The sequence below is a fragment of the Amblyraja radiata genome, chromosome 14 (genome assembly GCF_010909765.2).
Source record: "Amblyraja radiata isolate CabotCenter1 chromosome 14, sAmbRad1.1.pri, whole genome shotgun sequence".
Taxonomy (NCBI): domain Eukaryota; kingdom Metazoa; phylum Chordata; class Chondrichthyes; order Rajiformes; family Rajidae; genus Amblyraja; species Amblyraja radiata.
In genome coordinates this window covers 47,852,882-47,866,650 of record NC_045969.1, presented here as the reverse complement: position 1 = coordinate 47,866,650, position 13,769 = coordinate 47,852,882, and the positions used below count along the sequence as shown (strand labels likewise).

The 13,769-nt window shown below is 42.3% G+C and overlaps 2 protein-coding genes across 7 annotated transcripts in view; one reads left to right on the top strand and one right to left on the bottom strand.

The window, feature by feature from the left end:
• Nucleotides 1-8,434, bottom strand: part of tex55 (testis expressed 55) — a 27,630-nt gene extending 19,196 nt beyond the window's left edge. Inside the window, exon 1 of the mRNA XM_033033270.1 lies at nt 8,192-8,434. The gene's annotated coding sequence lies outside the window, so the exon portion shown is untranslated. The remainder of the gene's footprint in view (nt 1-8,191) is intronic.
• klhl15 (kelch like family member 15) overlaps nt 8,432-13,769 on the top strand; it is an 18,981-nt gene continuing 13,643 nt past the window's right edge. The window contains exons 1-3 of one of the 6 annotated variants that reach the window (XM_033033263.1): nt 8,502-8,526; nt 10,646-10,713; nt 10,850-10,971. In XM_033033263.1, the coding sequence (XP_032889154.1) occupies nt 10,684-10,713; nt 10,850-10,971 (152 nt within the window). In that variant the 5' untranslated portion in view covers nt 8,502-8,526; nt 10,646-10,683. Of the gene's footprint in view, nt 8,527-8,562; nt 8,721-10,645; nt 10,714-10,849; nt 10,972-11,063; nt 11,206-13,769 lie in introns of those variants that run through there. The other 5 variants (XM_033033264.1, XM_033033265.1, XM_033033266.1 and 2 more) reach the window with 5 other exon arrangements.

The following is a 13,769-nucleotide window of genomic DNA, read 5'->3' as shown; positions in this document are numbered from 1 at the left end:
ATGGAAAGACTGGAGGAAAGACTAGGTGCTGAGAGCTCTCTTATACCTGCATTAAGGAGTCATTTAAATTATAGACGCCTGTGAAGCCATGAGTCCCAAACATTATGGTGCCCTGAAATGGGGGGACTGTCTAAACACAGCTGTAATTTCTACATGGTGAAACCAAAATGTATAATGATGGTCTTTAATAAAATCTGACAATGTGCACTTTAACCACATGTGATTTTTTCTATTACAAATCTCAAATTGTGGAGTATAGAGGCAAATAAATAAATGATGGTTCTTTGTCCCAAACATTATGGAGGGCACTGTATTTTATCTCAATTGTCATCAAATATACTGCATCCATCCAGTGAACATATTTCTTTAGCAACTTCATGGACCTATCCTTTATCCCATTGTAAACAGAAAGCGCTGAAAATGGCTTGGAACGGATTTCACACCAACAGTTACAGAGGATGGAGCGCTGGTGACCTGTGGATTTCAGCATCCTGCTTTGTCTGAGGATGTATCATCACAGTGCACGACTCACTATTAACAACCGGGGAAGAGATAGTCAGAGCAGTATCAGAGGCCATCCCCTTTGCAGTTCTAAGCGTTGGAAGATCCCAGTGGGACACAAAATGTTGCCTATCCAATCCCTCCACAGATGCTGCCTGACTCACCGAGTTCCTCCAGCACTTTGTGTTTTGCTGAAGATTCCAGCATCTGCAGTTCTTTGTGTCTCACTTTCAAGTTCTGCTCAACTTGACATATGCCATACCCCGAGTGATCACTAAAGAGTAGCTGGAAATGTACAACATACTGACCATCTGTAATAATCCTAAATGCAAATAGAATGAAGTCCTTCGCCACTTTGAGTATACAGTGATGCATTATAATGATGGACTGGATCCCAATGACAAACATTGACAGTTGCAAGTAGAACTGCCAGTTTTTAGCCATTACAAATGCCAATGTATCTAGGACTACTGTGCATGTATTGTCAAATCTTATGTTCCAAATTAATTGGACGGACGGTATAGCATCTATCACTGCATGTTCTCCATGATGACATGGGTTTCCTTTGGGTGTTCCAGTTTCATCCCACATCCTAAAAACGTGCAGGTTTGTACATTAATTGGTCTCTAAATTGTCCCTCGAGTATAGGGAGTGGATGTGAAAATGAGATAACATAGAACTAGTGTGAATGGGTGATCGATGGTCAGCATGGGCCAAAGCTCTTCAAAACCTTCAATTATATTAATGGCTGTTTGACTTGTTGCAAAGGGAATGCTTCCCAATTTATTTTAATCACTGCAGAAAAAAAAGTGCAATGTCCCAATAAAATTGCTTCAAGACTGTATATACTTTTATTATCAGGTATTTCAAATCTTAAGGCTTGAAACTTTAGACTGGATCAAGAGCAAATTCCTCCCCAAAATCAAAAGTTAAGGTCAATAACATTGAAGCAAGCTGATGGGAATTTCAAGAGCCATTTTGGATCAAGAGTGACTATGTACTCATGCCACACTTTGAGAACAGAACATTATACAAGGATTAGAGATTTTACATCAAATCATGTATAGTATTTACATTTCAACAGGAGAGCCAAATTCAGAACTTATAATTACAATGTAACAGAAATGTCTGAGCACCACTTGTGAACTTGACATATGATTATTGTAAATGTTCTGAGTTTTCCAAAGATTATAACAGTTTAAAGTTATTTACCTAAACTTTGCCCATTACCAAGTCGCTCTGGCCACATGTGCCCCTGGAGTTGAATGACGAGCCTGCCAGGCATCTCTTGGGAATTTGCCAAGCTGGCGTCACTGTGAATTCTACGCCACATATATTTGACATGCACAGGCCCACTCTGTTGTTGATCCGATCAACAATGGAAGCAACACACACTCCTTAAGACTGTTTTCGTAATTCACAGGCACCTGGATTCTCTTTGTAATAGTTTGTGCAAAGACAAATGTGCCTTAATTAATCAACAAAGCAACTGACAATATAATACCCTTAGAGTTGATAATGAAAAGAAACAAACACAATTTATGATTTAAAATAAGCCTTTCATACTTTGTATTTTCTTTTTTACAGTAAATGTCCAATAATCCACTAAATACTCATAAATCCTGTTATCTTGGTCTCAGGCTCACTAGGCAAAGTATGCTGCATTCTCTCACCATGGCTGCAGCTTCTGCACTTGCTTCCTACTTGCAATCAACCAGAGTCCCATGTTCTTTGTTTAAGCACCAAGCCCCAGTTGTCATGCACCATTTAAACTTGCCTCCTTGAATGGAAAGTGTATTTATAATATCCTCAATACGTTAACTTTTGCTGCACACTCATGGATTCAAGGTAATCATTCTAAAGCAACTCTAGGAAAATTAAGAATATGTACAGTTTCACTTGTTGGCACCTGTAGGACATTGACCATCGACACAGACTTGAGCACCCACCTTTTTCTAACTGATAGAATCACAACACAGCAGTAGAACTGCTGTTTATTTTGTGAGACCTGGGTTCGATCCTGACTGCAGGTGATGTCTGTACGGAGTTTGTATGTTCTTCCTGTAACTATGTAGGTTTTCTCCGGGTGCTCTGGTTTCCTCCCACACTCCAAAGACATACAGGTCTGTAGGTTCATTGGCTTTGGTAAAATTGTAAATCGGCTCTAGTTTGTAGGGTAGTGTTAGTGTACGGGGTGATCGTTGTTCATCGTGGACTCGGCGGGTCAAAGGGCCTGTTTCCTTGATGTATCTCTAAAGGACGTTTCATATAATTACCACCACAACAATTAACCTATCAGGAGCCTGTATAATGCGTTTGAAGTTATTAACTTAATCTGGACACAATTTTAATAAAATCAGCGAGGAGCTGGAGGCAATAAAATTAAGGGCCTTGGTGATTTTCACTCATCGGGTCCTATAATGAGCGGGTTTTCCACTAGGAGATAATGGCTCTTTATCAACATTATTACATAATCTTAACCGCCTGGAACACTGCTCTTCTGACTTTTTTCTGGTATGTTACTTTTTTCAAAATGGTTCTTGAAACCCTTCAACACATCCAATCAGTTCACTCTTCATTAAATGTTCAGCCCAGGCAGCCAGGACCCTCTCATGATATGTGATTCACAAAGACAAAAAAATGAAGAGTAGCAGTTGTGCAAACTCAGCATTTTCCACAAGCAGGCATATTTATTTCAAACAGGAATATTTATTTCTGTGTTTCTATGAGCTCGATTCCACCTTCTCAGTTTTATTATCTCTCCATATTTTCAATGGTGACTTTCAAAAAGCTCTCAGAATTCTGACCAATGCTTGGGATGTGACTTTAAATTTTAAAGTGTGCAAGACGAGGATTTAAATTGTAATCTCCTACCTATTCCACCCCAACATCAATCTTATATATCAACATAAAATTCAAATCAGAATCTTGTGGCATAAAGTACAACTCAGGCATTTGAACACAGGGAAAGTGAGGTTGCAGAGGATGAGCTGAGGTTTTGCTGTGCCCGTTAGTAATGCCATCATTCAATTAATACTTAAACACGGTGAATAAAATTCTACTCAGCCCCACGAATTGTGCCAAATCACACACAATCAATCACAATAATACTTTATTAGCCAAGTATGTTTTGCAACATACGAGGAATTTCATATGCCAAGTCATACAAATAAAAAGCAATGGAACACACAAAACACATTTTAACATAAACATCCATCACAGTGACTCCTCCACATTCCTCACTGTGATGGGTCGAAAAAAAGTTCAGTCTCTTCCCTTTGCTCTCCCGCGGTCGGGGGCCTCGAGCCCTCCGTTGACGGGATGATCTTGACTCCCGTAGCTGTCGGCAGGCCCTCCAGGTCGAAGCGATCAGCTCCTGCATCGGGGGGATGTTAGGTCCCCCGGGCCGGTCGATCGAACCCTGCGTGGGGGCTGGTCGAATTCTCAGTGACGTTGGAGTTCCCGACATCCACGGCCTCTCCTGAGACTGCGAGCTCCCGATGTAAAGTCCGCAGGCCGCGGTTGGAGCGATCCCAGGCAAGGGATCGACCCCGATGTAAGCCCACGCCCCGCAGTGGGGCCCAAGGTCAGTCCGAGGAGGCCTCCAGCTCCATCGATGGTAGGCCGCAGAGCGACTGGAGGATGTGATCCAAAAATTAATAGCATCTCCGGCAAGGTAAGTAACTGAAATAAAGTTTGTCCCGACCCCTCCCCACACCCCCCATCATTTGCACGAACTTTTAACACACACTAAAACATTTTTAGAAGATGAAAAAACAGACAAACTGTTGGCGGGGCTTCCAATCGTGAATCTAATTACTGACAACTGTAGAATCTAATTACTGACAACTGGTGAATGGTATGCTTGCTTTCTTTGAACGCTTAATTACAAATAGCAACATGCAAGGACACAGACTTTTCATGGCATACTCCTCCTAAACTAGATGATTATTCTTGGTCAGATCGTGGCTCCCTTTTGTTCTTGTCCCAGACTCAGGTTTTCTGTCTATTTGGTCCTAGGGTCATTCTGTGATCCAGGTTCTGGTGCTCTTCTAGGGTTTGGTTATGAGTTAAGCCCTGCTTCCAATACTCACCTCCCTCCTATCTTCTGTTCTCTTCCAATGAAACAGTACCATATTAATAGTCCAGTCCATGTCTATTCCACTTTGTTCATCTTCATCCAGTTGCAGCCAAAGTATCACCTTATTTTTCCATTTGTGTAGCATAGTTTTTGATACTGACCCAATAGGGAAGAGAGGTACATGGAATTGATCCTGACAGTTCATTTAAGAACCTTACTTGCCATGTGTGTCTCCTGACCAATCTTTAAGTATTTCCACCTCTTAAACTATGCCTCTGATTGTATCACAGTCAACCCCAGGTAGTTTCTCAATAATTTTTTGAACAAAGATATTTAGAGGTGTATTGGGGAACAAATAATTATCTGCATGATCCGTTTCCGGAGGACTAGTGGCTCCCTATGTGCTGTACCCACGGAGAGGTCTTTGTTTACAGCCTACTATAGCAAGATGCTATTAAGTTGGAAAGAGTGCACAAAAATTGACGAAGTTGTTACCAGGAATCAAGAGACTATGTTATAGGGAGATTGGGCAGTCGAAGACTTTATTCTTTGGTATACAAGAGAGAGGGGTGATCTTATAGGGATGTATAAAATCATCAGGGGTATAGAAAGGGTGAATGCACAGTCTTTTGATATAGAAATCAAGAATTAGAGGGTACAGATTTAAGGTGAGGGGAAATCATTCAATGTGAACTTGAAGGGCAATTTTTTCCCACACAAATGGTGGGATAAATATGGAATGAGCTGCCAAACAAAGTGGTTGAGGTAGATACAGTAACATTTAAAAGACATTTGGATAGGTACATGGATGGGAAAGGTTAAGAGGGATATGGGTTCAACATGGGCAAATGGTACTAGCTTAGATGGACATTTTATCAGCACGGGCTACTTGGGTCAAATGGCCTGTTTCGGTACTATAAGAGTCGATGACTAATTCAATTCATCCTATTGACTATGAAGAGAATGGTTGAAAGCAGAATTTACAGAGGCCTACGGGATCAGACAACATCCTGGTGCAGCAGTGAAGACCTCCCTCAATATCAGCCATTCCATTCAATTTGTTCAAGAATAGATACAGGATTGGAAAAAAGCCAAATCTAAGCGTTTTTCACAGTGCTAATAAGTGACCATTACGTCTGATATCTGATGACAAATGTGCAAAGCTTCATTTCATTCGCAGCTCCTGAGAAAATGGAACCGCACACATGACCTAGTTAACATTTAGATTAGTGGCAGAAACATTTACAACCAAAAATGGCATACAATGGCCATCTCCCATGAGAAAATCTCTACCTATCAGTCTTGAGATTCAATTGCAAGTCCCACCATATCAGCTCTTTTGAGATTATCATTGATCAGATGATGCTGGATTCACCATGAAATTACCATGTCTTAAAGGCATTCCAGAGAATGGATATACAGCTATGAATGCCTCTCCTCCTCATGTCTTGAGCTTTGCACCATCAACAAGGCACAAGTCAAAGGTCTTTTATTGTCATGTACCAATTAAGGTAGTGATATGCAAATTACCTTACAACCATACGAAAAAAAAGCAACAAGACACACAATTACATAAAAGGAGGCACGGGTTATTGATAGGGGACGATCAGCCATGATCACAATGAATGGCGGTGCTGGCTCGAAGGGCCGAATAGCCTCCTCCTGCAACTATTTTCTATGTTTCTAAAGGTCATGGTGGTTCAGGGGCAGTCACGGTGGCACAGTGGTAGAGTTGTGCGAATGTAGCTCTGGAGACCCGGGTTCGATCCTAATTATGGGTGCTGTCTGTACAGAGTTTGTACGTTCTCCCAGTGACCTACGTGGGTTTTCTCCGAGATCTTTGGTTTCCTCCCACATTCCAAAGACGTACAGGTTTGTAGGTTAAATGTCTTGGTAAATGTAAAAATTGTCCCTAGTGGGTGTAGAATAGTGTTAATGTGTGGAGATCGCTGGTTGGCGCGGACCCTGTGAGCCGAAGGACCTGTTTCCTTGCTGTTTCTCTAAACTAAACTAAACGAACATCCACCACAGCAGATTCCCCACATTGCTCACTGTGATGGAAGGCAAAATATTCCAATCTTCTTCCTCTTTATCTCCCTCAGTCGGTGCAGACGAGCCATCTGTCGGGGCGATCGAAGCTCCCACAGTCGGCGGTCAAAGCCCCTGTGTCGGGGCGATAGAAGCTCCTGCGGCTTGGAGTTCCCAAAGTCAGTCTCTGACCAGAGACCTTGGGCTCTGTGATGTTAAAGTCCACAAGCACCCATGGTTGGAGCTCCGAGGTCGATCCCTGGCAAATGGTAAGTCCACAGGCTCCACGGTGGAGCTCTCAAAATTGGTCTCCAACTCCTCGATGTTAGGCCGCAGTGCGGACAGATACGATACGGAAAAAAAACGCATCTCCGTCGAGGTAAGATATTAGAAAAAGTTTTCCCCAACCCCCCACCTAAAACAAGCTAAAGAACACTAAAAACATACATTTAACACATACTATTAAACAGTAGAAAGAAAGGACAGACAGACTGTTGGCGAGGCAGCCATTGTTGGCGCCACCCGGTGTCAGGAATATAACAGAATACACTCCACTTGTTTTGATGAGTGCCGCTCCAACAGGCAGAAACCCCATCCATAACAAAGCAGCCCATTTGACTTGAACTATAACCAGTAACCTAAATGTTCCCTACCTAGTTCAATGGTGTACTACGCCTGCAATGTGATGACTGACAAAATGCATTGCATTCAGATGCATACACTACACAAACATCATCCAATCTTATGACCTGTCCTCGTATGAGTATAGGCGGGAGATTGATTGGTGTCAGAACAACAACCTTGCTCTCAACATCAGTGAAACCAAGGAACTTGGTTCCATATTTTCAAGAGAGTTAAATTTAGCTCTTAGGGCTAAGGGAATCAAGGGATATAGGGAGAAAGCAGGAACGTGATTGTGGATGATCTGCCATGATCACATTGAATGGCGGTGCTGGCTCGAAGGGCTGAATAGACTATTCCCGCACCTATTTTCTATGTTTCAAACTGATTGTGTAGGATCAGCTGTTACACAACTGATGCTGTCAGTTGTGCTGGTTTACACCAAAGATAGACTCAAAATACTGGAGTAACTCAGGAATGGGTTCCTTCTCTCCAGAGATGCTGCCTGTCCCGCTGAGTAACTTTAACATTTTTTGTCTATCCAAGGAACTGGTTGTTGACTTTAGAAGAGGAAAGCAGAAGATCCATAAACCTGTGCTCATCGACAGGATGGTGGTGGAGCTAAAAAAAAATCAAATTCCTGGGCACGCATATCTCTGTTTTGCACCCAGCACATTGATGCAAACACAAAGCAAGCCCATCAACGTCCAACAAGGATCTGCAGGATTGCCAATATCAAAGATCCACAGGACTCTGGCGATGGCTCTCATTTTGCTACGACCGTTAGGAGATGGTCTATCCGTTATCTCCAGAGAGGTCGCCTGACCCGCCGAGTTACTCCAGTACTTTGTGCTTTTTCCAGAACAACCTGTTTGCTAGCGCTCTTGGGAAAAGTGTCTTTCAAACGTTCAACACACAAGATCAAAGATTGTACAGAAGATCTTTGCACAAGATACCTACAAGTTCACTTCATCAGCGTGAACGTTTCTGATGGGCGTCTGTGTAGCATTCCCCAGGGGATTGTGCTGCGGCAGCGAACACTGACCGGAGATCTCCCTCCCGAGGCAGCCGGCAGCCTGTTGACCGCTCCGGCCCCCCGCGGCCGCTCGCTCCCTCCCTCCTCCCCGGACTCGGGCTCGGGCTCGGGCTCCCGCTTCCCTTCCCTCCCGGGCCCCCGCGGCCAAAGGCCCTATTGGGGAGGGAGATGCCGGCCCGGAAGCGCTTCCTCTTGTTTTGGTCGGGCTGCCGGAAGTGACGCGAGGCGGAGCGGGTCGGTGGAGGAGAAGATGGCGGCGGTGGGTTGGAGCTGACACTCAGTCCGGGGGGGGGGGGGAAGGGAGGGAAGGAACGGCGTTGGCTTCATTGGCGGTCAAGCGCCAAGTGAAGCCGAGCGTGGAGAGGGAAGAAGGGGCGGGGGGGTACAAGAGCGCATGGTCCGCGGTTAGAAGGAGGGTCGCGTTGTGTGGAGGAGCGGCGGCTACTGATGTTGGTGAGTGGGGTGGAGGGGAGCCGGAGCCGGCGGCATCCACAGGGCAAGTGTTGCTCGTTTCAACCTAAACCCTTAGTGAAACGGGATCAAGGTGCCCTTCTTTTCATTCACAACGCCGCATCGTTTCACCTGAAGAAGAAAGAGATTCGAGGAGGGAAGGGGAGGGATGTTAAACGTGGTGACAAGTTTTTTTTGATAAGCCCCTTCGCCCTGACTCCGGTTGTGTTGTACGTATTTAAAATGAAACTTTGTTGAGGTCGACCATTGAAGTATTTTAAGAAATAAGACGCTAGATTATAACCGAAGCTAGCGTTTTATTTCTTAAAATATCCCAAGATCAAATAACCCCGCTAGCACGTGTTTATTTTGAATGAGTGGGATTTAAACCATAAGTGATCACCACAGCGTTTAATAATTTTCAGAAAAACACGAAAAGATTTTGAAGACCGGTTGTGAATGGTTAGGCTATGATATTTCCCTTTGCTATCATGAAATACACATCCTGGGACATAGCTTTTCAGTGTACCTCGGTACATGTGACAATAAACTAAACTAAACTGAACTGTTATATCACAACGATAATTGCTAGACTGTAACCTTTCTCCCCCCCCCCCATCCCAACAATCAGTCTGAAGAAGGGTCCTGACCCGAATCTTCACCTATCCTTGTTCTCCAAAGATGCTGCCTAACACAGCAGTGATGACCCTGCAAGTTTCTCGAAACGTATTAAGACACGTCATGTAAATCCCAAATGCCCTTGAACATGGCATTGTTTTTTTTATAGTGTGGATACGCATAATTATTGTCAGCATACTGCTTGCATCCTTTCTATCATGTCCAAAGATCTTATAGCGGCTATAGGATCATGAGTAAGCCAGAACTTTTATTAAATGACTATTAAATACAACTGCAAACAATGAAGAATGTTAGATGGCAATAAGCTGAATTGGCATAGCTTGAGTCAGGTGACTAATTTTTTTCTTTAGGAAACATACAATAGTTTAAATATATGCATCAAGCATATTAACAGTAACAATTAACAGTACGCAACTCAGCTCCTCAGCCTATTCCCCAATTTCAATGAAATCTGTTTGTAAAGAGGAGGAACAAGGAATTGCAGATGCTCAGTTGGTATCAAAGATCCTATAGCGAGCAAGATAGTCCACTCGGCGAAAAAGACGTAGTACTGTCATGGGCAGATTCATGGGTAATTTAAGACCCCATTTCCGTAACCGGCTTCCGTCTCCGCACCAAAGATCCCATAGGATAATAGTGCGGAGACAGAAGCCGGTTACGGAAACATCCTCGTAAAAATAAAAAGTTATTTGGTAAAAATCTTCTCCTCATTTTCAGAATTTTAATTTATTAACCCAAACTGATCCCCCGCATCGTTGATTACACTGCGGGTCGGGTCCAGTCCGGTTACGGAAATGGATGAAAAAAAGGCCCAGGTTCCGTTCCGCTGCGTACTACACGTCAGCCCATTTCATTTAGCAGCAGTGGTCTATCTTGCTCCGCTATAGGATCTTTGGTTGGTACGGCAGGATCTCTGGAGAACATGGACAGGTGATGTTTCAGGTCGTGACCCTTCAGACTGATTGTAGTATGGGAAAGAAAGCTGGAAAAGAGGTGGGGTCAGGTCAAGTTTGCTTTTGGCCTCAACTCCATGTTCCTGCCTAACACTGATAACGTTTCGCCCCCTACTTATCAAAAACTATTAAACCTTTGTCTTAAAAATATTCAAAGAAATTGTCTCATCAATTTTAAAAGGATGGCACCGTATGTTTTAACTGGTCGGTAGTTCTGCATCTGGATATTATAGCTTAACGACTTTTAAGACTCTTGAATATTGGTTACAGATTGGCTTGAGTTTCCATGTGATTTTCATTTTAGTTGATCAGCTTCCTACTCTATTTCATTTCTAGATAAGGGAATAAAAAGGCACATAAGCAAGGTTATCGAAATGTCTGTAACCCCAAGTATGAAACCCGTGGTAAGGACAAGGGGAAAAGAATAAGTTGCAAAAGCATGGATATTTTTCTCTGTAGTAGGAATCATTAAAACCTAGCCATATGCATTAAACTAAGAAAATATTTGCAAACTTATTTTAATTTACTCTTCCAATGCAGGAGCCGTTTGCTAGCGTGGAGCCTCTTTTAGGCAGGAGCACGGGACGGTCAGGTCTGAGGACCCCGTCACGAATTCTGTCAATGTCACTACCCACGCCAACAGACAGTGCACCTCCAGCAAGGTGAGATAACTATGCCGAATGAGAATGATGTGTCTTTACATTACTAGCAGTCCTGGCACAAACTGATTATTTACTACTTGCTCTTGTGACAGCTGGAATCCATGGCTCTGTAGATGCTGTTGCCTTGCTCCACCTTGGATAGTCCTTTGGGATTGAGGATGACTTGCTACTCAGCTCCCTGTGGTTAACGTGAGGTGATGAGAAATCAAGTAACTGCAAATAACATGATTCAATGTATATGGGTTTTTGTGTATCAAATGTGAATACGTGTAGCATTTCTTAACTTTCTGACCTCTTTTGAGTCCGTCAACGACAGATGAAGATATGGAGGTCAAAGATTGAAAATGCATTCTTTCTGTTGATTAATTCCTGCAGAGATCAGATGTTGTATAAGAAAATCTGGGTGAATCTATTTTTGTCATTTGTTAGTTTGTAAAAGTACCATCAAAGTGATATCATCTTGGGGTTTTTTCTCACCCATACTACGTTCCAGGGAAGAGCGATGGCTAAAACATTTAAAACCGAGAATGAAAGAATTGTCCTTGGCCTCTTCGAGACAACCTAGTCTTAACGTCTCTGTTAGGATGGTGTCATCTTCCAAATTCATGCTAACTTGGGCGCTGGCAAAATGTGAAGAACTAGACAACCCCTGCAGAAGAATGCAAAATGTTTTGCAAGTAGGCTGGTTAACAAATAGATGATTTTATTTAGAAAATAAAAATCATTATAGCCAAATGAATTAGAAAAAAAGTGCTAAAAATACTAAAATTTGCTGTGAATTTGGAGAGCAGAGTATATCTTTCAAATAGAATGGGGAAAAATCATAGGGCACAAGGAATACTGGCTTTGGAAAATTTGAAATTGGGTCCTTCATTGCCAGAGAATTGTATTGGACATTTGGTGAGACTACATGTGAAACACCAGATACAGTTTTGGTCTCTTTATTTCAGTAAAGATATACTAACCTTGGTAATTGTGCAGAGGGTTCAATAGATTGATTCCTGGGGGGGAGGCGTTATCTTCTGAGCTAGATGAATATACTTGACTGATAGTATGAGAGTTTAGAACAACAAAACCTAAGATTCAGAGGTACCTTGACAAGGTTGGTAATGAGAGAACCTCTCCCTCAATGTCAACAAGACCATTGACTTCAGGATGCGAAGCAGTACACACACCCTAGTCTACATTGGCGCCAAGGAGACATGGTCATTAGCTTTAAGTTCCTAGGATTAAATATCACCTGTAGTTTGCCCTGGACCAGCCACATCAATGCTATGGCCAAGAAAGCACACCAACGCCTCTACCTCTTTAGAAGGGTTATGATGTTTGACATGTCCCAAAAAACGTTCGCTAACTTCTACAGATACTCTTTAGAAAGCATCTTATCGGGATGCATCACAGCTTGGTTTGGGAACAGCTCCAACCAAAACCACAAGAAATTACAGAGGGTTATGGACAAAGCCCACACCATCTCACAAACAAGTCTGCCTTCCATTGGCTCCATCTACTCTTCACTCTGCCTTGGTAAAGCCACCAGCACAATCAAGGACCAGTCTCATCCTGGTCACTCCCTCTTCTCCCCTCTCCCATCGAGCAGGAAGTACAGAAGTTTGAAAATGCACATGTCCAGGTTCAGGAACAGTTTTTTCCAGTTGTTATCAGGCAACTGGTCCTCTCATCAGATCTTTAATCAGACTTCAATGTTATATCTTTGCTTTAAGTGTTATACCCTTTTTCCTTTACCTGTGCACTGTGGGCAGCTTGATTGTATTTATAGTGTTTGCTTTGTTGGATAGCACGCAAACAAAAGCTTTTCACTTTACCTTGGTACATTTGGCAATGATAAACTAAACTCAATACTTGCTAGAGGAATCTAGAATGAGGAAATATACTCTCAGGATGAAGGGACTAACATTCAAGAAGGGACATTCATTGGGACTTGTGAAATATTATTGTCAAAGCTAAGAGATTTTTGAGCTGTAGGGGAATCTAGGGAATCAGGAATTGGGGCCAACACAAGATTAGCCACGAACTGATTGAATGGTTAAATTGATTTGGAAGAATTCTTCAATTTTTCTATTACTAAAGCAAGATGATGCCAAAATGACATGGGATAATTTCAAAAGTGTATGGTGCCAATCGTTCTGCGCAGCAGGTTGTAACGGTTTTGAAGACATTGAAATACCAAATATAATTTTACAGGGATGAGGTAATGGTGTAGTTATGATTAAAATGAGATAGTGTTCTAGTGACGAGGTTAAGGTGGTAACCTTCTAGCTCCAATGAGGTATGTTTTATTGGATGCATTGTGAAAGTTTAAACACTTGTGATTTAGGCAAATGTTATAGTTACTACAGGAACATTTGGGGAAGGCCATTTTTTACACCCAGATGGAATAGGATATTAAAATGCCTATTGAATCGAAGTTATTAAATTTCACAACGATTAATTTCAGGAAAAAAATAGAATTCAGATCTATACTGATGTTTGCCTATAGTTGCAATGATCCAAATGACCACTTTTCATGCAGAATATTTATGCATGCAAAGCACAAGTCAATAACCTGTGTAAATGCTAGACATCAATTTAATCTTTAAAGAACGTTTAGTTTAATCGTAGGATACATATTTTTTAATCTGTGTTCTATATTGTGAACTTTATGATAATTGCTAATTGATGCAGTATTGAAAGCTTATGATGAAATGATGTTAATATACTCCAAGAAGAACAACTATTTCCTAGCTGGGGCGATCCACATTCTGTTTCCTGTCCCTGGTTAGAAGAGAGAACCCTAAGCT